This window comes from Miniopterus natalensis, chromosome X, assembly GCF_054644295.1.
Source record: "Miniopterus natalensis isolate mMinNat1 chromosome X, mMinNat1.hap1, whole genome shotgun sequence".
Taxonomy (NCBI): Eukaryota; Metazoa; Chordata; class Mammalia; order Chiroptera; family Miniopteridae; genus Miniopterus; species Miniopterus natalensis.
In genome coordinates this window covers 78,510,652-78,538,651 of record NC_142103.1, presented here as the reverse complement: position 1 = coordinate 78,538,651, position 28,000 = coordinate 78,510,652, and the positions used below count along the sequence as shown (strand labels likewise).

The 28,000-nt window shown below is 38.3% G+C and overlaps 1 protein-coding gene across 1 annotated transcript in view; it reads right to left on the bottom strand.

Annotated features, from left to right (window-relative positions):
• Window positions 1–251: 251 nt before the first annotated feature.
• MAOB (monoamine oxidase B) overlaps window positions 252–28,000 on the bottom strand; it is a 129,679-nt gene continuing 101,930 nt past the window's right edge. Inside the window, exons 8-15 of the mRNA XM_016218509.2 lie at window positions 27,039–27,198; window positions 21,409–21,505; window positions 20,320–20,373; window positions 19,007–19,064; window positions 8,929–9,026; window positions 2,295–2,406; window positions 1,661–1,723; window positions 252–433 (exon numbers count right to left, since the gene is read on the bottom strand). Of these exons, the coding sequence (XP_016073995.2) occupies window positions 281–433; window positions 1,661–1,723; window positions 2,295–2,406; window positions 8,929–9,026; window positions 19,007–19,064; window positions 20,320–20,373; window positions 21,409–21,505; window positions 27,039–27,198 (795 nt within the window). The 3' untranslated portion in view covers window positions 252–280. The remainder of the gene's footprint in view (window positions 434–1,660; window positions 1,724–2,294; window positions 2,407–8,928; window positions 9,027–19,006; window positions 19,065–20,319; window positions 20,374–21,408; window positions 21,506–27,038; window positions 27,199–28,000) is intronic.

Sequence of the window (28,000 nt, the reverse complement as noted above, 5' to 3'; positions counted from 1 at the left end):
GGGACAGCAAGGACCTTAAACAGGACTGCTTAACTACTGTGAAGTTTCTGTGGGCAATAAATTTGGAAATGGGCAAGACAGAGTGCTAGGCCAAACAGGAGACAATAAACAGGGACCAAATGGAGAAAGATACTGTTTCCTATGGTCAGTAGTCTGACTTATCTTGCTCCCCACCTCACACTAGACTCTGTATGTCTTCATGAAACTTTATTACAACTCCTTCCCTAAACCCACATACCAAATAAAGTAAGAAGAAGGTATGGTTAAAGATGCCTTCTCTTTAGAGCCGCACAAGTAAGCCCCTTTTGTGGGCCAGGAAACCAAGAGCAGTTGCTGAAAAGATGGTAGTAAATCCAATCAGCCTCAGCAGACCTGGCACGGAGGGCAAATTTCTCTCTAAGAAAGTCGTGGTAATAGGCTGCACAGGAACATCCTGGGTTCAGAGAACATTGGTATCAGTACAAGGTTTGTGGACATCACTCCAGAAAGTCTGCATTTCCTCCAGTTCTCTGAACATGACCCACTCTTAACAACCTCTAGACCAGCGGTGGAGAACCCTTTTTCTGCCAAGGGCCACTTGGATATTTATAACATCATTCACAGGCCATACAAAATTATCAACTTAAAAATTAGCCTGCTATATTTGGTCAAACATTTAATTAACTCACCCCTAATGTGATGGCTGGAACTACTTCTCTTTGGTGAGGCCTTGGCAGGTTCCCCACCCCTGCTCTAGACCATTAAACATAACATTCCCTCTGGTAATAACACTCATCTCCATTCCCCACTGGGCCTTTCCTTAACTAATTCTGATACATCCTTTAAGTCTCAGTTTATATCTCACATCCTCAGAGGCCCCTCCTGTGCCCACAGGCTAAGATGATGCCTCTTTTAATATTCTCAGCATGTCTTCTTCATCATGCTTGTACTTTCTGGTTATCATCTGTTCTCTAAACCACATTTTGAACTCTGTGAAAGCACTGCTGTAGCCTTATCACAACAGCTGGTGCAGAGTAGGTAAACAATAAATATTTGTTGAATTGAATAAATCTATGGTCCACTTGGCCCTCAATCCCATCTGTGACAGTCACTAAGAGAATAATTTGGACTGTCAGGGCTATTCTTTTTTATTTTATACTTAATAGAGGAATAAATTTGACCCTTTTGACCCTTGTCCTCTACAACACATTTCACTCTTTCTTATATGTGTCTTTCTTTCCAATCAGGAAGACTTCCTGGGGTATTATTCGGAAAATAATAGTGCATATATTTGAAAAGCATTTTTAATCTAAATCTTCTCCATTTCATTCCATCCCTTTGCCCCTGGACAGGGAATGCTGTCATATCTTCCTTTCATTTCCTAATCCCTGTCGAGAATCTCCAAGTTAGAGATTTATTCAATAGGTATATGTTCAGTTCTTAATATGTCTAGAACTCTCAAACCAAAAAAATATTTTTCTTAATAATCTGTAATGAACGTGGCAGCTACAAATTTATCAAAGTTCTAAATCTCTTACTTTTGCCCTAGTCCATGTCATTAAACATTCACTGGTTGAAACACTTAGGGAAAAGTATGTGAATATATACAAGTGTATTCTTCATGCAAATACTTGTTTTTAGAAGACAGAGATTTCAATTCATGAAATAAAATATAACTTACCACAGACTCTGGTTCAGACTGCCAGATTTCATCCTCTGGAATCTTCCTCATAGCATGCAGGATCTGAACAGAAAGAATATCCTGATGAATGACAAAAATAACACCATCTTTCTCCTAATCTGCTCTTTAAATAAAGGACTGAACCTCAAGATATCCACCAGAAGCACCAGGGTAACAGCCAACATAGTCCACTGAACCTTTAAAAAGCTCCAAAAAGTCTTTCACTGATGGCATAAGAGGCTCCAATCATTAGGCTTACCACAAATTGTATTTGTGAACATGACTTAATACGGATGAGATCACAGGAATTGTCAAGAAATATATTAATGAATTCTAAGTCTTAATAGAAACATCTTGGTTTCTATAATATTAGACCTAGGTTATTTCTCAAAGAGAATCATAGTGATCTTTGTCCTATGGACTCTTTTTATCTTGGGTGACATTATAGATATTTTCATTGTTACTTTTAGGTTAAAGTGTTCACTTCAACTGAGACTGCTGTTCAAAGTGTGTTTCATGTGTCCTCAGATGGAATTTATTAGCAAGTTGGCCTCCAGGATCTCAGACAACTTTCATCTGCTTTCAGGCTGATGAAGTTGCCTTCTTCCCCACAGCCCATGACCTCAGGCCCTACCTCTCGGGCTGCTCTCTCCCCAGCCTCCACAGCCCCCTCCATGTAGCCACTCCAGTGTGTAGCAGTCTCCGTGCCTGCGAAATAAATCCTGCCAACCGGCTGGCGTAGAACCCTTGAGATTAAAACAAAGAGGTAAAAGTGGTCAGTATCAGAGAACCAGAGAACCTTCCCACAATGAACAAGGTTGGTTGGTTTCCTCAGATTCTAAACATCGGGAGTACATTGTGAATTTTGGCAAAATGTTCACAGGTTCCTCTAGCTTTTGCATGATTCTTGTCACAGTCAAGTGTCGCTCTTGCACCAAGAGCATACAAGTAAAGGGATTGATATCAATAGAGCATGTATTTGCTTCACTTACATGAAGCCATACATAGCTCTTTCTATGGCTCACTAACTCTTTATTAGCTGACACATGACCCAGTTTCCTACCTGGCTATTTTGCTAATGAACTTGGGAAATCACTTTCTCTCACTGAGCTCTGACTTCCCCATCTCTTCAAGGACACACTCCAATGATTTCTAAGACCTTTTCCATCAGTAACATGTAACAAATATGTGAGTCCAAAACAACCATTCATGAGCACTTACCTCTACCAGTGTTGAGTTTTATTGCTTTAAATTACAAAGGTTAACATTTGTTGGATACCCAGCACTCTTCTAAGTGCATTAATCTTCATCACAACCCGATGAGGTTGGTACTATTATTATCCTCATTTTGCAGATGAGAATATAGAGGCAAAGAGAATGTAGTGGACATTGTGATGTACTGCCCATACCCCCTATCAGGAATGAAGGGCTTATTTTTACAGCTGGAAGTATTGCCAGAAGATGCCATTCTGATTGAAGTCCTCTTTGGAGATTGCTTCAGCTGAAGAAAACTGCCTCATTCAAGGTCATGCCTCCACCCAACAGCAGTTGCACTCAATAACTGATCATCATGGGGCTAGAAAGACTCTTGAAACAACTCTTAAGGGCTATCCCTAGCTCCAGAGCTCCCTGTGGAGACAGCTGAGGCCTTCATTGGAACTGTATTACAGCCCAACTTCTCCCTCTGCCAACTCCTATTTCCTTCCTCTCTCTCAGGTTCTGATACCAAAGGCTGTCCCTAGCACATATCCTGTATGCTAATCTTTGTTTCATAGTCTGCTTCCTGAATAACCTAACCAGCAACAAAGACAAAGTAATTTGATCTAGGTCACAGCTAGTAAGTAACAGAGGTGGTATTTGATTCTAGAGTACACAGTCTTAACCACTTGGTTATACTCCTTCTTTCTATTGAATTATTTCTTTAATCATTCCAATCAACTCTATGACATAACTATTATTATCATTATCTTATTTTACACATGAGTAAACTGAATATTGGAGAAATGTGTAGCAACTTGCCAAGAGCCACACTGTTAGCAAGTAGCAGAGCTAGGATTTGAAATAGGCCTACCAGATATCAAGGTCTCTGTTTTTGTCCCCTATATTTAGCCTAGTGTGATATCATCACTGGTTAACAAAGAGTGCCCATGTGCTACACAAAGGGATAGAAGTGTCACAGCACTTGGCTTCTAAGAGGGACAGTTTGTTGTTACTCTGACAAAAATACCATAAGAAAAACACCATCAACATGTCATTATTGATCCTATCACAGGTTTCCATTACATGAAGTAAGGGATGTAGATGTCCAGAGCCAACAAACATGCACTCATACATTGTGCACACTGTAACACACCATATACTACCAGGCCTTTTTATCAGAAAACCAAATGGGCTGTCTTGAATTGGGTTTTCCTTCCTTGGCCCTTCTTACAGCCATAAAGAAAAAAGGGAGTAGAAATAGAAGATATTATAGAATATTAAAATACTGATGACAATACATAGAATAATCTGGAGTGATACATAGCCAGCATGGACTGAAGTACTTAAGGGTATTCAGGAAGGGTTCCCTGCAAGAGAAGGTAATTTTCTCCCTTCATTTAAACCAGAGGTGTAGAATCTTTTTCTGCCAAGGGCCATTTGAATATTTATAACATCATTCGTAGGCCATACAAAATAATTAACTTAAAAATTAGCTATATAAAAAGCTCCTAGATTTATTGAATTTTGAGTCCCACCTGCAGTTGCCTTTGCAGGGTCAGACTAAATGATGTTCCTCACCCCTGATTTAAACAATGCTGCTTTCACTACATGTTCACTGTTTTCAAACACAGGGAACTAATTCAAAATTGGAAACCTCTGGGAGGCCAGGCCATATCATAGAATTAAATATTAGAAGAGAGAATAAAGGCTTAGAGAATTAATTGTGCAAACAGTAGGAATGCAAATATGTAAAAAATAAAAATTGATTTCAAAACACCAAAGAGATATTTTTTCTGCAGTTGTGTGGAAACCTTCTTCCCTTTAGGTTAAAAAAATCCAATACTAGATTCCAAGATGGTGGCAGATTAATTGGAAGCCAATTAATGCTCTACCAGGACCAAACTGGAATTACAACTAAAATATAGAAAAACCATCCTGTATAATCAACTGAAGACTAGCTGGAGACAACCCTCATAACCAAGGACGAAAAGTAGAGACCACATAGAGACTACCTTCACCCAAAGGTGGATCTCTGGATGCTTTGAGTCTTTGCCTGATCTGCTTCTGGACCCAGGGCTAAAAACAGTGGGCCTTGGTGCACAGCTGGGTCCCTTCCAAATGTACCCAGCCTCAGCAGAGGGAACCACAACCTGTGGATCCCTGAAAGCTTCAAACAGGGTACTCCAGATCAGTCATAAACAGCATCTGACATTGACCCACACCAGAGACCATCTAAAAAGTCTGGAAGTCCTAGCAGATCTACCTAATGCATAGAAACAAACCAAAACAGGCAGACAAAATGGGGAGACAGAAAATCAAGCCGCAAATGAAAGAACGAAAAAATTCTCCAGAAGAAGAGCTAAATGAAGTGCTGAGATTCAATCTATCAGATATAGAACTCAGATTGTAAGGATGCTCAACAGCATGAGAAAAGTTATGGAAACTATGAAGGAAACAAAGAACGACATAGCAGAAATAAAAAATACATTGGAAAGAATAAACAGCAGATTAGAGGAAACTGAGGATCAGATCAGTGAGTTAGAAGACAGTAGAAAAAAGCACTCCATCAGAGAACCAAAAACAAATTATTAAAAAACAAGGGGACAGCTTAAGGAAGCTGTGGGACAACATGAACCATGACAATATTCCCATCATAGGAGTACCAGAAGGTGAAGAAAGTGAACAAGGGATAGAGACCCTGTTTGAAGAAATAATGGCAGACAATTTCCCTAACCTAGTCAAGGAAAAAGTCACACAAGTTCAGCAAGCACAGAGAGTCCCAAGCAAGACGAATACAAAAAGGTCCATGCTTAGACACATAATAATTAAAATGACAAAAATTCAAGACCAAGGATCTTAAAGGCAGCAAAAGAAAAGCAATTATTTACCTACAAAGGAGCTCCCATAAGGCTGTCAGCTGATTTCTCATCAGAAAGTCTACAGGCCAGAACGGAATTGCATGAAGTATTCAAGGTAATGAAAAGGAAGGCTCTGAAACCAAGAATACGCTATCCAGCAAGGCTATCATTCAACATAGATGGTGAAATAAAGAGTTTCCCAGACAAAAAAAAAAAAAAAAAAAGGGCTAAAGAAGAAGTTTATCACCACCAAAACAGCATTACAAGATTACAAGAAAGTTAAAGGGACTGCTGTAATAAGTAGTAGAAATAGAGAGAGAGACAAATATAGGCATAAAGAATTAAAACAGCAATAAATAAGTACCTATCAATAATAACCTTAAATGTAAATGGAATAAATACTCCAATCAAAAGTCATAGGGTAGCTGAATGAATAAGAAAACATGACTCAAATATATGCTGTGTACAAGAGGCCCACCTCAGAACAAAAGACACAGGATGAGAGTGAAGGAATGGAAAAAAAAATTTCTATGCAAATGGAAATGAAAGAAAAGCTAAGCTAGCAATATTCATATTTGAAAAATAGACTTCAAAATGAAGTCCATAATGAGAGACAAGAAAAGTCACTACATAATACTAAAGGTATCAATCCAATAAGAGGGTGTAACATATATGCACCCAATATAGGAGCACCTAAATATATATATATATAAATACAACTTCTGGAGGACTTAAGGGAGAGATCAACAGCAATATAATCATAGTAGGGGACTTTAAAACCCCACTGACTTCACTGGGTAGGTCTTCCAGATAAAAAATCAACAAGGAAACACTGACTCTAAATGACACACTAGATCAGATGGATTTAACTGGTATTTATAGAGCATTTCACCTCAAAGCTGCAGAATATACATTCTTCTCAAGTACACATGGATCATTCTCAAAGATAGACCACATGATAGGGTACAAAACAAGTCTCTACAAGTTATGTGGAGAAAAGGGAATTCTAGTAAACTGCTGGTGTGAATGCAGACTGGTTCAGTCACTATGAAAAACAGTATGGAGTTCCCTCAAAAAATTAAATATCGAACTGACATTTGACCCAGTGATTTCACTTCTAGGAATATATCCTATGGGACCCAAAACACCAATCAGAAAGAATATATGCACCCCTATGTTCATAGCAGCGCAATTTACAGTAGCTAAGATCTGGAAACAACCCAAGTGCCCATCAGTAGATGAGTGGATAAAACAGCTGTGGTACATTTACACCAAGGAATACTATGCAGCTATAAAAAAGAAGGACCTCTTACCCTTTGAGACAGCATGGAAGGAGGGACCTGGAGAGTACTATGCTAAGCAAAATAAGGTAGTCAGAGAAAGACAAGTATCACATGATCCTCCTCATATGTGGAATCTAAGGAACAAAATAAACTGATGAACAAAATAGATCCAGAGACATAGAAGCATGGAACAGACTGACAAATCTCAGAGGGAAGGCGGGGGTGGGTGGGTTGGAAGAGATTAACCAAAGAACTTACATGTATATATGCATGACCCATGGACACAGACAATAGTGTGGTGAAGGCCTGGGGGGGCAGGGTAGAGGGGTCAAGGGGGAAAAAAAGGGGACATCTGTATTACCTTCAACAATAAAGATACTTTTTTTTTTTTTTAAACCAACACCTAGAGAAGGAAAACCCCTGCCCCTTCTTTTGCAGGTGAGTGAACAGACAGTGTACATTCACAAAAGGGATATTTCCATGTATATTTCTCATGGCTTGCTGGAGTAAAAAATTTCCTCATTTGTTTTTCTGTTTAATCACTGCAATCACTTTTTCAGTCTGTGCAGAAGTAAAATTCTTGAAGAAATATGTGTTTATTCTGTACTAAATGTGTACTACGTCTTTCTTCTGAAAGCAGAACATTTTCGTGTACTTCCAAGGCCACGAAAATAAAACTTGTTGCAGCATCCCAAAAGTCATGAACTTGAAGGATCAAGGGAAGCCCTGTGGGCAGGTAGTCCTTGCTTAGGCTGGGAGTTATGTCACTAAGATATGCTGTGCCTTAGTTTCTATACTGGGAATTAAAGCTAATGATATGAAGCCTGATACGTGCTCCTGGGAAGGAATAAAGATGAAAAGTGGTATTCCCATGTCACCACTGATGCCTAAAAAGACAGAGTTTATCTTAATTCTCTCATGTGGTCGAGGTCAGACCAGTGCAGGTAATTGTCCTTTTTCTCCCCATACTCCATTGCCCCACACACCTTATGGGATTGAGCATGAAACTTGCCGCAGGTCAGAAATCTAACCACATCACAAACCAAAAACAAAAGTCATACTCTGATTGGCTTTTCTTTGTTGAAAAACTAAGTTTTGCATTCCCGAATGTGTTATATGAGGTAAAAGATCTTATCTACATTTCTGATTCTCCAGTTCATCCTCAAGATCACCTAGAGCCCAGCCATGCAGAATTTCCCCCCAGACATTCCATGAACTTGCAGAATTTCAAGCATTTGCTCATACAGTTCCATCCATCTAGAGTACATTTCCCAATAGCCTTTTCTCTGTCTTCTACAATCCTCAAATGATATGGGTATTATGAAGCCTTTTGTGATTTCTCTAGGTAAGGCTGGCCTATCCTTCCCTGGGTACCCATGGCATTTGTATGTCCCTCTATTTGAGTACTTACCATATAATTAGAGTCATTCCCATAACATTAGAGCAATATTTGGTGTTCTTTTCTCTTCTCTCCCCATTCCCACCCCAGACCCCAACAGCAGAGGGGGCTTTTCTTGATATCAAAGTTTTCAGCACAAGGCTTGGCAAATGGTTGTTACTGAGCTAATAAATGCTGAATGAAACCATCGCTGTTGACATATTCTACATTCACCATATCCCAAGATTAACTTATTGATTCAGTAGCTAATTAGGTCCTTGGGCCCCAGAATGTTCTCATAGATGATATTTGCCATCTTCAGGAAGATGAGGAAAGTGCAAACCAAAGTCATTATGTATCTTCTGACAGGTATAGGTTTTAATATTTCTTTGACTGGTTTTCATGGACAGATTGATCAGTCATTTACATTTACTCACACCCTGTTTTAATCAAACAAAATTGTGGATATTTTTAAACATTCATAAGAAACAGAAGAGCTACATGAACCTGTTTAGAAATTGGATTAAAATTAGCAAGTTTTTACTCTACCTTCCATATTGAGTCATGATCCCTGGGGGAAAGTAGGTTGTGTAGCAGCCTCCTGAGTACTGATCCTCACACCAGTTCTTCTCTTCATAGTGCACTGGCTGCAAGGCAGAGAGACAAAATCTCAAAGAAAACTCAAAGGAAACGACTCCAGAATAAATCAAACATGGTCCAGTAGGTTTCATATTGAAGAACCATTATATGTCTGAAGTAGAGCTGTATTATCTTGATGCTTTTAGAGATATGTCTTTGGGCAGGCAAATATCCTTGGTAATAAAATAAGAAATTTTGACTTCAGAAAGTTTTCTCGGTTGGTTCATTCACGTCACAGGTACTGCTCATAAGCTGCAATTGTTTAGTTCTATTTTTAAACTGGTCTTAGTCATTAACAAGTGTTAGTGCCTAATGGTTTTAAGACAAGTTTAAAAAAGGATTTTTGCTTCTGCAATGGTTTGAGTAGGAAAAAACAGAAAAACATGTCTGTCAAGGAAAAAGGATGATTGGATTCATATTTTGGTGGAATTGAGTTTTGTTGAAGGAAGTTAGACAGACAAATTAATGTTTTTCATGGGATGCAGGTGGTACTTGTAAACAACTGTTGGTTTAAAAAAATATGTTTTTGCCATGAACAGGCAACACATTAGATGACATTTTACAAAGCTCATGCTCTTCATTAAAATAACTAAATATACACATACACATTATTATTAAACATGATTTTGAAAAAATAAAATCAACATGGCAAGTTTTAAGGGAAAAATGTTACTTTAAAAACAAATTTTGATAAAATATTTTGTTTAAAAAATTTTTAGTATGGTCAATAATATTGTAATAGCTATGTATGATGCCAGTTGGGTGTCAGGTAGAGCACTTTGTGAAGTATATGGTTGTCTGGCCACTGTGTTGTGCACCTGAGACAAATACAAAGTAATGTTGAATGCAGACTGTAATTGAAAAAAATTTAAAAATTTTTAAATAATAAAATGAAAAATTCTAGAAATAAAAAATTGCAATCACATATAGAACTTTGGGTAGTCATTTTTAATGCATCCTATTTACAAAGCACTAGGCCTTGACTGAGGGGTGTAAGTTGTTCCAGGCCTCTAATGTTATTTCCACGCTTCATGGCCAGCCCTCTTCCCTCTCTGCATCTGAGGGTGACAAATACATGAGCACCCTTCTTTGACTGTTTCCTGCCAATCACAAGGAAGTGTGGACTTCATCTTTCACCTTCCCTTGCTCCCAGAACTTGTGTCCTTCTGCACAATAGACAACAAAGCAAGACTAAAAGCAAGTGCCCCTCTCTATGCCAAGAGCAAACAAGAAGAGGACCAGCTCATTTTTATCAGCAGCAACTAATCACATTCTTCATAGAAAAAGAAACTTTTCCACATTAAAAATGAACTTTTTTGGAAATTTGAGAACAATTGCTTTCCTCTCCAACTGAGGTTCAACAAACAACTACCTCACAGTTGGAATAATTTCAATTACAAACTGTGTCAGCCTGAGAGTGTCTCAGAATGTAACTTCAAAAAAGTTGGAGTATCTACTAGGGTGAAACCTGTTGAACAGCATTTTTAAATAGAAAACAAACAGTAATTTTTAACAGATGCAAAATGGTTTTTATTATATATATATTTGGTTTTGCTACTTTATTCACACTAACTTTGAGCCTAGAGTTGATGCTTATATTTAAACTTGCCAAATGGTATATGACATCTCATCAGAGTGGCCTTTTGAAAACTACAGGCAAAATTACTTCGACTACATGGAAAAATAAAGACATTACCATGCAGTCCACCAATCAATATGCTTGTTTGCCAGATTTAACTAACAAGGCCATTGGAGAAGAAATAGATAATGAACACCTCTGGATTAAACCTGTTTCTTCTGAGAATTTCACTTCTCTTTATGTGTGGATGTTAGATGCTGAAGATCTGGCCGATATTGAAGATGCTGTAGAATGGAGACATAGAAATGTGGATAGTCTTTGTGTAATGGAAACAGCATCTAACTTGAGTAGTTCCTCCTTTGGCTGTTACAGTAAGGACATTGTTGGACTAAGGACTAGTGTCTGTCGGCAGTAGCATTGTGCTTCTCCAGGCTTCGCATATTGTGGTCATTCATTTTGTTGTACAGGAACAGCTCTAAGAACTATGTCAGCTCTCCCAGAGTCTTCTGCATTGTGTGGAAAAGCATTAGAGACTAGATTGCTTAGGGAACAAGACTTACACCCTGGGAGGGAAAAAGCTGATGGAGAGAATGAACGTGCACTTCTGTTTCTCAGTCTGTCCGGGTGCTACCAGATCACAGATCATGGTCTCAGGGTTTTGACTCTGGGAGGAGGCCTGCCTTAATTGGAGGACCTTAATCTCTCTAGTTGTCTTATGGTAACTAGTGCTGTCCTGAAGGATTTGGTTTCAACATGTCCTTCTCTAAACGATGAATACTTTTACTACTGTGACAACATTAACTGTCATCATTGCTGATAGTGGCAGCGAATGCCAGAATTTGCAGTGCAGTTTTCGAGCCTGCTGCCACTCTGGCGAATGACCTTTGACTTCTGATGTTTGTCTACTTCATTTAGCTGAGCAGGCTTCCTTTCATGCATTTTAATTGTAGCACATTTCTTGTGTCAACCATTTCTTTTTGAGCGTGACTTATTTTGGCCCCATTCCTTACGGTCTCAGAAATCTTAAAACTTACCAGTATATTGTACAGTGTTGTTTCTCTTACAAATCATATTTTTGTTTTAGAAAGACCAATTTATTTGTATTTTCTTTCTTCAAAGAACCCTGGTTCCTACCACTGTCCATAAATTGTCAAATTTGGGAGGGATTTTCTAAAATTCCACAATCATTTGAAGAAATGTATAAATAAAATCTACTTTGAGAACTTTAAAATTTAAAAAGAAAAAAAAAGTCCCGAATAGCCATGGAAATCCTGAGAAAGAAGAACAAAGTTGGAGGGATCACAATACTCAATATCAAGTTATACTACAAAGCCACTATAATCAAAACAGCCTGATATTGGCACAAGAACAGACATACAGATCAGTGGAATAGAAAAGAGAACCCAGAAATTGACTCATGCCATCATGGTCAATTAATATTTTAAAAGGAGGCAAGAACATACAATGGAGTAAAGACAGTCTTTTCAATAAATGGTGTTGGGAAAATTGGACAGATACAGGCAAAAAAATGAAACTAGACCATCAACTTATAGCATACACAAAAGTAAATCCAAAATGGATAAAAGACTTAAATGTAAGACATGAAACCATAAAATTCCTAGAGGAAAACATAGGCAGTAATATCTCAGACATCTCTCACAGCAATATGTTTGCTGATACATCTCCTAGGGCAAGAGAAAATAAGGAGAAAATAAACAAATGGGACTGCATCAAAATAAAAAGCTTCTGCACAGCAAAAGAAACCATCAACAAAACGAAAAGGGAGCCCACTGTATGCGAGAACATATTTACCAATGACACATCAGATAAAAGGTTAATATCCAAAATATATAAGGAACTTATATAACTTAACAAAAAGAAGACAAACAATTCAATTTAAAAATGGGCAAACGATCTAAATAGACACTTCTCCAAAGAGGACATACAAATGGCTAAGAGACATATGAAAAAAATGCTCAACGTCACTAATCATCAGAGAGATGCAAATTAAAACCACAATGAGGTACCACTTCACACTTGTCAAAACGGCTGCCATCAACAAGTCACCAAACTACAAGTGCTGGTGAGGGTGTGGAGAAAGGGGAACCCTAGTACACTGCTGGTGGGAATGCAGACTGGTGCAGCCACTATGGAAAGCAGTATGGAGTTTCCTCAAAAGATTAAAAATTGACCTGCCATTTGACCCAGTGATCCCACTTCTAGGAATATAGCCTAAGAAACCCCAAGCACCAATCACAAAGAACTTATGCACCCTGATGTTCATAGCAGCACAGTTCACAATAGCTAAGATCTGGAAACAGCCCAAGTGCCCATCAGTAGATGAGTGGATAAAAAAGCTGTGGGACATTTACACCATGGAATACTACGCAGCTGTAAAGAAGAAGAATATTGTACCCTTTGGGACAGTATGGATGGGCCTGGAGAAAATTAACCATTTTAAATTTACTTTTGTGTATGGTGTAAGTTGGTGGAATCATTTCATTTTTCTGCACGCACTTGTCCAATTTTCCCAACACCATTTATTGAAGAGTTTGTCTTTACTCCATTGTATGTTCTTGCCTCCTTTGTCAAATATTAATTTACCGTAATGAAGTGGGTCAGCTTCTGGGTTGTCTGTTCTGATCCACTGATCTATATCTCTGTACTTGTGCCAAAACAATGCTGTTTTGATTACAGAGGTTTTGTAGTATAACTTGATATTGGGTATTGTGATCCCTCCAACTTTGTTCTTCTTTCTCAAGATGGCCGTGGCTATTCAGGGTGTTTTCTGTTCCCTTATAAATTTTTGAAGTGTTTGCTCCAGATCTGTGAAATACGCTATTGATATTTTAATAGGGAATGCATTGCTTTTATAGATTGCTTTGGGTAGTATTGACATTTTAATGATGTTAATTCTTCCAATGCATGAACATGGTATATTTTTCCATTTGTTTATATCTTCTTCTATTTCTTTTTTCAGGGTCCTGTAGTTTTCCAAGTAAAAGTCTTTTACATCTTTGGTTATGTTTATTCTTAAGTATCTTATTTTTTTAGTTCTAATGGTAAGTGGTTTTTTTTTTAGTTTCTCCTTCTGACAGTTCATTATTGGTGTTTAAAAATGCCATCGATTTCTAGGTGTTAATTTGGATCCAGCTACCTTGCTGAATTCATGTATTAAATCTAGTAGTTTTTTGGTGGAGTCTTTAGGTTCTCTATGTACAATATCATGTCATCTGCAAATAATGACAGTTTTGTTTCCTTTTTTCCAATTAGGATGCCTTTTATGTTTTCTTCCTGTCTGATTGCTGTGGCTAAGACTTCCAGTACTATGATGAATAAGAGTGGTGAAAGTGGACATCCCTGTCTTGCTCCTGTTCTTAGGGGAAATGGTTTTAGTTTTTGCCCATTGAGTATGATGTTGGCTGTAGGTTTGTCATATATGGCCTTTACTATGTTAAGGAATGATCCCTCTATTCCCACTTTGCTGAGAGCTTTCATCAAAAATGGGTGCAGAATTTTGTTGAATGCTTTTTCTGCATCTATTGATATGATCATGTGATTTTTGTCTTTCAATTTGTTTATGTGATGTATCATATTTATTGATTTGCAAATATTGTACCAGCCTTGCACCCCTGGAATCACTCCCACTTGGTCATGGTGTATAATCTTTCTAATACATTGCTGGATCTGATTTGCTAATATGTTGTTGAGGATTTTAGCATCTATGTTCACTAGGGATATTGGCCTATAAATCTCTTTCTTTGTAGTGTCTTTATCTGGTTTTGGAATTAGGCTAATGCTGGCCTCATAAAAAGAGTTCAGAAGTATTCCTTCGTCTTGGATTTTCTGAAATAGTTTGAGGTGAATAGGTCTTAATTCTTCTTTGAATGTATGGTGAAACTTCCCTGTGAATCCATCAGGGCCAGGGCTTTTGTGTGCTGGGATCCCTTTGATTACTGCTTCAACTTCATCATATTTGTCAGCCATTCAGGTTTTCTGACTCTTCCTGATTTTCATCCAGGTTGTCCAGCTTGGTGCATATAGTTGTTCATAGTATTTTCTTACAATCTTTTGTATTTCTGTTGGGTCAGTTGTTATTTCACCGCTTTCATTTCTGATTTTGTTTATTTGGGTCCTCTCTCTTTGTTTCTTGATGAGTCTGGCTAAAGGTTTTTCAATCTTGTTTATCTTTTCAAAGAACCAGCTCTTGGTTTCATTGATCTTTTGTATTATTTTTTAGTCTCTATGTCATTTATTTCTGTTCCGATCTTTATTGTTTCTTTCTTTCCACTTACTCTGGGCTTTTCTTGTTGTTCTCTTTCTAAGTCTTTATGTTGTAAGGTTAGAGAGTCTATTAGAAGTTTTTCTTGTTTTTTGAGGTAGTCTTGCAGTGCTATGAACTTCCCTCTCAGGGCTGCTTTCATTGTGTCCCATAGATTTAGAGTTGTTGTGTGTTCATTTTCATTTGTTTCCAGGAAGTTTTTAATTTCTTTCTTGATCTCTTTGGTAACCCATTCATTGTTTAAAATCATGCTTTTTAGCCTTCATGTGTTTGAACGTTTTTTAATGTTTTTATTGTAGTTGACTTCTAATTTCATTCCACTGTGGTCTGAGAAGATGCGTGGTATTATTTCAGCCTTCTTGAACTTGTAGAGAGTTGTTCTGTGATCTACTATGTCGTCTATCTTTGAGAGTGTCCCATGTGCACTTGAGAAGAATGTATATTCTGTAGCTTTCTGGTAGAATGTTCTGTAAATGTCAGTTAAATCCATCTGCTCTACTGTGTCATTTAGGGTCACTGTTTCCTCGTTGATTTTTTGTCTGGAAGACCTATCCAGTGAAGTCAGTCGGGTGTTAAAGTCCCCTAGTATGACTGTATTGCTGTAGATCTCTCCCTTGAAGTCCTCCAGAAGTTTTTTTATAAATTTAGGTGCTCCTATATTGGGTGCATATATGTTTATCAGGGCTATATCCTCTTGTTGGATTGATCCCTGTAGTATTATGTAATGACCTTTCTTGTCCCTCATTATGGTCTTCATTTTGAAGTCTATTTTGTCCAATATGAGTATTGCTACTCTAGCTTTTTTTTCATTTCCATTTGCACGGAAAAATTTTTTCCATCCCTTCACTCTCATCCTGTGTGAGTCTTTTGTTCTGAGGTGAGTCTCTTTTAGACAGTATATATTTGGGTCATGTTTTCTTATCCATTCAACCACCTTATATCTTTTTATTGGGGCATTTAATCCATTTACATTTAAGGTTATTATTGAAAGATACTTATCTACTGCCATTTTATTTCTTTATGCCTATGTTTCTCATTATCTCTGTTTCTACTAATTATAGCAGTCCCTTTAACATTTCCTGTAATGCTGGTTTTGTAGTGATAAAATCCTTTAGTCTTTTTTTCGTCTGGGAAGCTCTTTATTTCACTATCTTGAATGATAATCTTGCTGGATAGAGTAGTCTTGGCTTCAGATCCTTGTTTTACATTACCTTCAATACTTCATGCCATTCCCTTCTGGCCTGTAGAGTTTCTGATCAGAAGTCAGACAACAGCCTTATGGGGGCTCCTTTGTAGGTAACAGATTGCTTTTCTCTAGCTTCTTTTAAGATTATCTGTCTTGAATTCTTGGCATTTTAATGATGATGTGTCTGGGCATGGGCCTCTTTGGATTCTTCTTGCTTGGGACTCTCTGTGCCTCCGGAACTTTTGTGACTTTTTCCTTGACTGGGTTAGGGAAGTTTTCTGCCATTATTTCATCAAACAGAATCTCTAACCCTTGCTTACTTTCGGATTCCTTTGGCACTCCTATGATATAAATATTTAGGTTACATGCTCTCCCACAGCTCCCTTAGACTGTCCTCCTGGTTTTTAATTGTTTTTTTGTTTTTGGGTCTCTGATTGAGTGATTTTTCTACTCTGTCTTCTAATTCACTGATCTGATCCTCAGCTTCCTCTAATCTGCTGTTTATTCCTTCCAATGTATTCTTTATTTCTGCTATGTCATTCTCCATTTCTGACTGGTCATTTTTCATAGTTTCCATATTTTTTTATGCTGTTGAGCATCCTTAGAATCAGTATTCTGAACTCTATATCTGAGAGATTGCTTATCTCCATTTCATTTAGCTTTTTTTCTATAGACTTCTCCTGTTCCTTCATTTGGGGCTTGTTTTTTGGTCTACCTGTTTTGGCTACTTTTTTGGGGTTGTTTCTAAGTATTAGGTAGATCTGCTAGGATTCTCCGTCTTTTTGGAGGATCTCTGGTATATCCCAATGTCAGAAGCAGTTTGTGACTGGCCCTGAGTACCCTGTTTTGAGCTATCAACAACCCTAGGCTTGCCTGGCCGGGCGGCGTAGCTCAGCGGTTGAGCGTCGGCCTAGGATCCAGGAGATCGTGGTTTGATTCCCAGTCAGGGCACATGCCCAGGCTGCAGGCTCCATCCCCAGTCGGGGGCGTGCAGGAGGTGGCCAATCAATGACTCTCTCATCATTGATGTTTCTATCTCTCTCTCCCTCTCCCTTCCTCTCTCTGAAACAGTAAAGATATATAACAAAGACAAAAACAACCCTAGGCTTGAGGTCTCCTCTGCTGGTGCTGGGTGCATTTGGACAGGACCAAGATGCACACCAAAGTCTGCTTTTCTAAGGCCTGGGTCCCAAAGCAGATCAGGCAGAGACTCAAAGCATCCTGAGGTCTTCCTCTGCCTGCATACTGATTAATCTGATTCTCTTAATGAGCCTCAGGCTGTAGAAGCTCCACAGGGGAGGGCGGCTGGTTGTTCTTAGTCTGTTAACAAGCCTCAGGCTGTAGAAACTCCTCTGCGCAGAGAGGCTTTCCAGCAGGGTGGGGCAATTGATTTCCCCCTGCAGGCAAAAGCCAAAAATTGGCCGCCCGTGATAGAAGTCCAAATGGGCGTCACCTGATCTCTTCTCCAGAGCCCCAAACCGCAGACTCTCCCCACACAGCTCCACTCCACTTCCCCCTCTGCCAGAGCCCAAGGTGAGTGGCTGTACATGAAACTTTATGCATTGGCCCTTGAAGAGAGTGCCTGCAGTTCCAGCTGCCTCTCCCTGGCAGACAGAAACCCTGCTGTTTTTCACAGGCAGATGTTTTGTGGGCACCTTTCTCGGTTCTGGTCCTCTTGGCTGGGAAGCCCAGCCTGGAGTTTAAGCCCCAGAGTCCTCATTGGGAACCTCTACTGCTGAGATATCCCTCTGGACCTTCAGCTGCTGCCTTTGGGACCCCAGCCAGCCCTCTTGTGCCTCTGCACTTCCTACCAGTCTCTGTGCGGTCTCTACTTTTCCTCCTTGGTTATGAGGGTGTTCTCCAGCTCGTCTTCCATTGATTTTGAGGATGTGTTTTTTATGTTTTAGTTGTAAATCCAGATTGGTTCTGGGAGAGTGTCAGTGTAGCTTTCACTCTGTCCACTGCCATCTTGGATCTCCTATTTTTCACATTTTAACTTCTCATTTGTACATCAGTTTCAATTGCTTTCAAATGCTTCATGGATAACTGGATTTAATAATCAGTTTCAAAAAATGATTTAATCCATGTCAAAACAAAAAATCCAGCAGCCTGGCAAATGTAATAATACCTATCCACTGCTTTAAATATTGATTAGGGAGGCAGTTTTGGCTACTGGTTAGGAGTGCATTGGACCCTCTGACTGTCATCAGATGCTTTTCCATAATGCTTCCCTACCCCACAGCATTCCTCCTTTGACTACCTGCAGAGTGCTACTAGTTTAACTTAATGATCAGTTTCCCCAGGCTACCTCCAAAGGTGTCTAGGAAACCCAGCTGACTGGGCTCACCTTGAATCAGTAAACGTGTATTTCCTTGCACCCCAATGTTCAAGGGTAAAACAAGGCAAAAAAGGATGTTCAGGAGGGGGATAAACCACCTTACTTTTACCTATGAGACAGTGCGTGGGGAGTTGAGGGGTGTTAGGAAATGCTTATATGCTCAATTATGTATATAAATGAGACTCTGGACTCTTTGCAAGATGAGCAGAAAAACAGAAATCTCTTTTCATCCTTATTATGGCTGCTAGGATATAGGATCTCACTAAGGATAGCAGAAGCTCCCCTCTTTTACCCCCCGACAAGGCTGGGAGGAGAGTGACCCAATGCCCTCTTCCTGGAAAAGCTCTGAACTCAGGGACAAGCATAGCACCATCTGAAACACAGCAGTGTTACAAGGTTCCTGAGCTGCCACCCAGCACAGCCAGGGACCATACATACTCTTTGGGACAACTTATGAGTTGATCAGCCCTGTGCAGATCCCTCCAATATGGTATCAGGTAAAACATAAACTCTAGGGCTTTACGGATGAGCCTATCCCTGCTAGTCCCTTGAGGACAAAGCAAGATCTCTGTCCCTTAGGAAAGGGTTGGGGAGCAGCCTTACCTGCAAAGCTTCTTGGGATCCCAGAACTTTTGCATAGAGCTGACAAAGTTTATTCAACCTATGGGAGGAGGGGGTGGGGAACAAAAGGGAAAATGAAGGAAGTAAAAGAAAATGTGAAAAAGGCACCTATCCCCTCATTCAAAAAGACTCTGTGAGCCATTGCTTCCACTTGACATTTCATTTTAATTTTTCAAAATGAAGCATTCTGTTCTAATTCAAATGTCTTAAATCAATGAGGTCATAAACAGTATAAAGAAAATAAAGTGAGCCATTTCCTGAATCACTTGGGACACACAGTAATTTGTTCATTCATTCAAAAAAGCACTGTGTTCCTCTTAAGTGTCAGTCAATCTACTAAGCACTAGAGATTCTGAGAGAATCCAGAGATGATCCTTACTCACCCCCTTCCAACTCCACTGCAAAGCAATGGCCAGAATGCAAAGACAAGGGAGCAAGAAAAGTTATAAATTCTGCTTCTGCCTCTTATATACTCTAAGGTCTTGAACAGGTTACCTAAGCTCTCAGAACTTCAGTTTTATCAACAAACTCACATGATATTTTCTTTAATGATGTAAAACATTGTGGTCCCAGCAGCAGCAGCATCCAGGAACTTGTTAGAAATGCCCTCCTCCCTAAGTAAAATTTTAGCTTCTGGGCTATATCCATTTTTGTATGCTTAGGTGGTATGTGTACTATATATTCTCCATAGCTTCTTTCATGGTATCTTATGTACAATAAACTCAATAAATATTCATTTAAATACATGATTCTTAAGTTATAAGCACTGTGCCTTTATACAAGATCCTTATAATTAACACAACAGACATGTAACATTGGAAACACACATATTTTAGGCAGTATTTAAGTTAAAAAGTTAAGTAACATTAAAAGGCAGTCAAGTAGACAGAAAATTTTAAAAAGTAGTAAAAGAAGGGAGGGAAGAGAAAGAGGGAAGTGGGGAGGAAGGAAGGAAAGAAGGAAGGAAGGAAGGAAGCGAGGAAGGAAGGAAGGAGGGAGGGAGGGAGGGAGGGAGGGAGGGAGGGAGGGAGGGAGGGAGGGAGGGAGGGAGGAAGGGAGGGAGGGAAGAAGAAGGAAGGAAGGAAGGAAGGAAGGAAGGAAGGAAGGAAGGAAGGAAGGAAGGAAGGAAGGAAGGAAGGAAGGAAGGAGGGAGGGAGGGAGGGAGGGAGGGAGGGAAGGAAGGAAGGAAGGAAGGAAGGAAGGAAGGAAGGAAGGAAGGAAGGAAGGAAGGAAGGAAGGAAGGAAGGCGGGAAGGAGGGAAGAAAGAAAGAAAGAAGAGGCACTTTTTTTCTTACCTTTCTTCTTTGGTAAGACGTGCCAGTTTTCTGGCTTTGTTGGCAAGGATAAATCTAAAACATACAAACAAGAAAAAAAGGGAGGAAATTCATCTTGGCCTCATTTCTATAGCTACATATGTGCCTAGTGTACAAGTTAAAAGTAAACCCAAAGAAACAAATTAAACTGTAGTTATTTAACGTTCAATGTTTTACTATTTATGAATACATTCCTGACACAGAAATGCACCTTCCACCTTTAGGGATTCAAGGGACTAAAGATAGATGACTAGCCATAATTTCTGCCTAGGGTAATACTATGAATGACCCACTTCCCCTTACATGGCTGGTGGCTAACAGGAATGAGCCTTGAGTCTCAAATGTCCAACTAAAGCATGTCTAAGTCTTTCCAATTTCATCCAGCCCGTGCCCTTTGGTTCTATCTACCCAATGCTGCCTTCCTAGTGCCCAGCTTTCTAGAATCTGCTTCCATGTGTGGCCCTATGATTGCTTTCAACTTCACAACTGGCTTTGATCTCCTTCCTCTGACCCTTGAGTTTCTCTGAAATAAACTCATACACATTCTAAGGCTCATATTAATTTTAACTGCTCCAAGTGACACCTCTCTGGGCCAGGTTCTGTCTCCCAAGATATTCCCCATCTGTGCTAGTCGAACCTACCAAGCTGAGGACTGGGGTGGTCTTGGTTCCTCTCTAGTGGGACTTGGAAAATCTCAGCATCCCACATAAATATCATTGATGTTCACATAAACCTCCACAAGAATCCCTCTTAGTAAAACACCCCAAGTCAGGTCTTCATATCATGTTTTCACAAATGATAGCTTACCAAAATATATCAACCCCCAACACTAAATATGAAGCAAAAAATTAATATAGCAAATTTTAAAATGTTATTGGTATTCTAATTTCTTTCTAAATATTTATTCATTGGAAGACATTATTTTTTAAAAATAATGTTTCTACTGCTGAATTGGGAGAACAGTGCCATTGGGTAAACAATTATTTTTAAAAGTTTGGGCCACATTATTAATAGTGTGGGAATACATTGTCAACATCCAATAGCATTCACACCACCATAACTGTGCCTTACCCCATTATGGCGGCATAGTTGCCATCAGGTTTGGTATCATCCAACGTGTAGGCAACGGGAGCTTCCTCTCCTTCAATAATCATGGTTCCACAGTAATCTTGGGAGAACAGCAAAATGGAAGAAGATATTGATCACGCTATCAAGCTACCCATAGCAGTTGCAATGAGCACATATTTTTTTACTTGAGAAGCCCGAAGGCTGAATATAAGACATTATACTCTGTATACATGAAGAAAAATCAAACTGATGTCAAAAAGAAGGTTAAGTAGCCAACACTTTGTAAAAAATCAAACTGTAAACCCCTGTCTGAAAAGAATAAAGCAATGTGATATTATGAATTAATCCAGGCCACCATATAATGAAATCTTGTTTTTCTTACCATTAATACTCATGTCCTCTATTTTCTCTTTCATAGGAAATCAGATAAAATCAAATATGTGTACAAGAAATACTAGTCCATTACTATAAAATAGAAGAAACTGAACATTCACATTCTATGAGGAATCACTTACTCTATATTAACTAGTTCTTGATTATCTGAAGGCAGGGCAGAAAGCCCATGGATAATTAAAATACACAAAGTTCCAAACCCTCATTTCAAACATAACCTCCAGAACTACTTGAGAAACAATTTCAGCTCATTCTAGACAAAGGGCTTGTCTCATTCACCTCCTGAACAAAATATATGCAATTTCAACAAAAGACTGTGACAAAGCAATGGTGAAAATGGTCAGGGCAGAATCTGAAATGTTATAATAATATCCTACTATAGTGCACCCTTCCTCCTGGTCTATCATTTATTTGAAAATTGAGTTTCTTTTAACAAAATTATAGTTGAAGACTCTGGAACAAATGGTGTGTACAAAATCCAATAAGAGGGTTTCAAAATGAGGAAGAAAGAACAGAAAAAGAACTTTGAGTGTATACACCATCTTGACCTGCATATGAGCAGACACACCTGTAGGCCTTTTAACCTGTACTTGCTTCTCTCTCTCTCCTCTCACATCCATTTCCACAGCACATTCCTGAGAATGAATGACCCACTCAGCCACCGGTTTGGGGGGTGTTTGCATGCCTTTCAGGTGTGCTGAGGCAGTAAAAACATTGAGAAAAACTTAAAAGTAAGGAGAAATGTTTAAAGTCCATCTAAGAGTTCAAAAAGATTTAAGAATACAAGAGAAATAGCTAAGTAATCACCTGTTATAAGAAGACAGAAAGAGAGAGATAAACAGGATAGGATGTGATAAGAGAAAAGAACAGGTGCACACTGGCCTACCATTTACTTGCAAATTAAGTGCACACTGATCTTGGGAGGGAGTCAGCTGGAATGAATGGAGACATAGTGGATGCCTGGCTGTCTAGTGTAGAGGTCCTGCTTTCCGGGTAGAGGGACACTTTGAAACTTCCTTCTCAGCACAAAGCTGACCTCTGAGCCATGCAGGTGCACTGGGTGAAAGTGAAGGAACAAGGGACAGTGAGAAGAGTCATGCTTATGCCAAGACAAACCATGCAGCAATAGTGTAGGCAGAAAACTCAAGAGCCCAGCCCATGTACACAGAACTTCCAGTTAGTTTGGTCTAGCCTCTCTCTAATAAAGGAAAGGGCATTCAAGAACATCCAGCCATTTAACAAAGTTCTTTACCAAGAATAACAATGACAAAAGCAGTAACAAACTAACATCAAACAAACAAGAAGGAATTCTTAGGGAAAAAAGACAAGGAGTAGAAGGAATTTCCCCCAAAGTGGCAAGTAACATCCTCAGGGGGAAAAGAGAAGACATTGTAGCTATGGGAGGTGATAAAGAGGAATATTCAGAATAAAATAATTCAATAGAAGCTTTTTCAGTGAGGGGGTGTAGATGTTCTGAGCAAATGATCACATTCATCTCCAAGAACAACTGAAGTTTACCAAGGACAAAATTACAGGAAAAATAATGAAGAGAACGTGTATTATCCAGATACGAAACATATTATAAAGCCACAGTGATTAAAAGAATACAGTACTGTCATAGGACTGGTTAATAAATCTGTGAGTTTTTTTATACAAAGTGGGGTGTGCACACCTAGATTGCACATCTACATTGTAGAGGAAGATATAAAAGTTCTTATTTTTTAATTTCAGCTTTTCAAACAAATTTACTTTTGTATATTTTATAATTATAAAATACATTTTTTCAGAGGTCCATATGTATAATTTAGGAATAAGTATATTTGGTGGTAATTGGTGTTTAAAATTGTTTTATGTATAGAACTATACAAAATATTTGGAGCCCAGCTACAAAGATCAGTGGAATAGAATTGTTAGTCCAGAAAAGCCCTATGTATATATAAGAATTTAGTATGGTGATACCATTATGAACAATTTTTTAAAAACTGATACACCAGGAGAAAATATTTGCAACATATATAGAAAAAAATTAATGAGCAAAGGATAAATAGGTAATTTAAAAAACAATTTAATATAGCCCTTAAGCCTTATTAATGATAAAAATTACAGATAAATGGGATGTTTTCTCCTACTGATTGGCAAAATGTTTTAAATATTATTAGCTGGGTCTACTCAAGTTAATTGAATTCATAACTCCACTTTTACAAATTTATCCAAAAAAAATGTTTCTATACAAATCTGCAGAGCTATATGAAGGAAGCTGGGGTTTTTTGCAGGGTAGTGTGTAATAGCAGAACCTTGAAAATAATCAAAATGCTTATCGATAGCAGACCTACTGGGTACAGTGAAATACTGTTTTGTTCACTTGCTGAAATTAGGTAGATTTAAATGCACTTATGTGGAGAAATGTCTATGACATACTGTTAACAGGAAAAAGCAAATTTCAGTATTGTCACGTTTTTAAAAAATAGTGCCTTTGAGAAACTATAAAATATATATTTATTTAAAATTATATTTGCATTTAAATGTTATGCATATTTTTCATATATATTTAAAGTATATATGTCAATATATGTGTACTCATATATTTAAAGTATTACCTATGCATACAATAAATCTCTGAGGGTAAACAACCTAAATTTTTAACAGTGTTCCTTACAGGAAAGGGTAATAAGAAAGGAACATTTTTCATACACTCTTATTTTTTGAAAATTTTATAGTGAACAAGTTCATTTCTATAACTTTAAAAAAGTAAGTATTGCTTCTGTCATTTTAAACAGAAATTGATATAAATTAAATTTAAGAGAAAGTGTAAGTTGTACAGATGAGCAAAAGCAAGGGCTACTGAAAGGATTCAAGGCGTTGGTGACAGCCTGCTCTTTCCAGGTGAGTGGGGATGGGAGTAAGGGCACTGGAAGTGGCTGCAATGGCTCCCCACAGAAACTCCAGGAGGATGGGGTAGCTGGATTTAGAATGACTTGGTGGAAGTCCAGCAAAGAAAAGCTCCCAACCCCCCCGTAAATTCACTCAGATGTTACACAAGAGACAGGGAAGCATTTTCTGGGATAATCAATGTACAAGCAATCAAGAAATGGCTAGGGCTGTCTGTATCAAAATGCAAAAAGTTACCTTCTCTTCAATAATCAAACCATAATGCACTTAGAAAACAAACCAAAAAAAGCAAACAACCAAACAAAAATTTTGGGTGATTGGCTGCTGAGGACCCAATATGTGCTAGGCATTGTGCTAGGCTGTTTGGGCTGCAAAATTCACCCTTTTTATCTGGTTGGCTCAATATTTCCTCAGCTCTTGTGTTACTCATTAATCACAGTGTCTTCAGCAATGGCATTGACAGTCTGACACAAAGCAAGACCCTGTTATAATAGTCAGCTTTATCAGATTTTATTCCCTTATAGAATCCTTCAAGATGTTATCGAATAATTTATCCATGTAACAGGAATCATACTAGATGTGAGTTTTGGAGCTCTCCCCTGTGTTTCTAGAATAGCCCAGGTAATGTCAACACTGAACTCAATACATTGTCACACAATTATCGGTTTACATGACTGTCTTCCTCTGGAGTCTGGATTTTCTGGGCAAATACCTTTGAATTCCCAATGCCTAGCATGGCACCTGTCATACAATAAGTGCTCAATAGTGGTCGGCTGAAGAAATACATTAATATAGTAACTCAAAGAAATTGAAAATACTTTGATGGGGCTTTCATGTCTACAGTCATTTTTTAAGTGTAACTAAAGGCTCATTACTAAAAAGTACTGAATCACATCAGGCCTCTTAAGGGTGGAGAGCTTGGGTTTTCTTTTTGATACTAGTACCTAACTATAAACTTGCCTAGCACATAGCAGGCCTAAGATAGAGGTTTACAGACATAAATTGTAAGTTATAGATTCTCTCCACAAATAAAGGTATTCAAGTCATTAAGACAAAAATCTCTATTCCATGATCTTAAACTCTATATACTTGCCACCAGCCAGGTACCTAAAATGAGTGACGTGGATCACAAGAGGAAGCAACTTATCAGCCAGCTCTTCACGGTGGGTCACTACACACTGTCCTTTGCAAAAGGTAGATTATTTTTTTAACTGATGCCCTAATTCAATAGTAGCCTTAAATAGGATTTCCTGCAAAGGTGGAGAATTAGGAGACTACAATGTTGCTAGAAAAGGATATGTACAGGAAGAACAGCCCTAAGGTAAAACTGTGAAACTTTCCCCCTTTGCCTCCAGTATAATCTCTCCCTTTTCTGCAGTTCCTCTGGTCTGGTTCCTCATTTCAGTCCATCTTTCTCTTTGCCCTCAGTTCCAGGTACTGACTGTTCATACATGGCCCCCTCTTGAAAGAAAAGTAGATGTGATAAGAGTAAATGTAACAAGACTCTAGCATTGTGTTACCCAATTCAGTAGCTACTAGTTACATGTGGCTTTTTACATTTCAACTTAAAGTAATGAAAATAAAATAAAATAAAATATAAAATAAAAAAATAAAATAATAAAATAAAATAAAATAAAATAAAATAGAAAAATGTGGTTCCTCAGTTTCAGTAGCTACATTTCAAGTGTTAATATGGCTACTGGCTGTCATATTGAACAGAGCAGCTCTAGAACATTTCTGCCATTCCAGAATCTAGCACTTTAGTGAGCATCCCTGCAATGTTCTACCCAGTATCATAGCACACTTGCTGAATATATGTGAATGAATAAATTGATTTTATTTAATATAGTAGAATCTTGACACAAATGAGAACTTGCCTGGAAATTTTCAGAATCCCCACTTTTGTGAATAGCTCTATAAACTCATACTTTTGTTATTTTTCAATTACAGTTTACATTCACTATTATTTTGTATTAGTTTCAGGTGTACAGCATAGTGGTTAGACATTATAAAGTGATCCCCCTGATATTTCAAGTACCCACCTGGCACCGTGCATTAAACTCATTCTTTAAAAAACTGTATTAGAAAATGTTAATAACCTATTTTCACAAGATTTTGTGGAAGATTAAATAAATTTTATACTGAATTAGAAAAAGAGTTAGTCATATTCTAAGGGAAGATAATTCCATGAGTTTGAGCCAATATGTTTTATCTGATAGAATTGTACTTCAAACCTGGACTAATGTTTTATGTCCAGCATTCTAATAAAAATACTTACATGCAAATGTATATCTTTGCACCAAGTTTCTTTGACCTTCTCCCCAAGGTCTTTATTTAAGGAAAGTACTCACCCTTTTTCCTCCAAAAGGGCTCTTTATAATAAACAATACACTTGATGACTGAACCCAAAGGCACACGAGTGATCAGCTGGTTTCTCATCATTGGTAGAGGGGGATTAAAATGAATCTTCATGCCCAGAGTAGGAGGAATAGCACTAATCACATACTTAGCCTGGAAAGGAAAAAAGTGGTAAAACACTATTGGTGGGTTGTGCTTTTTTCCTACTGTTTCTCCCTCATTTCACTCTTCTCCCCACTTCAGTCTCTTCTTAACAGAACTGGAAAGATCTTGTTAAAACAAAAATGATCCCTTATTGTTCCTTAGTTCAAAGCTCCTAATGACTTCCCATCACACTTAGAGACAAAACTAAGTTCCTCACAGTCACTTCCAAGGCTATACATGAAATAGACCCGTTACATCTCTGATCTCACCTCCTGTTACTCGTCTCCTCAATGTTTAATTCTGCCATTTTGACCACCTTGTAGTTCCTTCATCATGCCAGGTTTGTTTTTACCTTGAGACTTTTGGCTGTTCTGTCTACCTGGAATGCTCTTCCCTCAGAAAGTTACATAACTCAATCCTTTATCTCTTTTGGTTCCCTGCTCAAACATCACCTTCTGAATGAGTCCTTCCTTGGTGACCTATTTAAAATTGCATGACCAGTTGTCCCACCCCCACCTTCTGGCAGACTTCCTTCTCCTTCCCTGCTTGATTTTTCCACAGTACTTATCACTGTCTGGAATACTCTGTATTTTAACTATATATTTGATTATGGCCTTTCTCCTTCACTAGAATGTAAGCCACATGAAGGTAAAGAATTTTATCTATTTTGTTCATTATTCTGTTCCCAACTCCTAGAATATTGCCAGGCACTTGGGAGGCACTTGATATTTATAAAAAAAATATTTTCTTTGTTTTTCTAATTATGTAGGAGCCCAATACAGAGGGTTGATAATATATGTTTTTATAAATC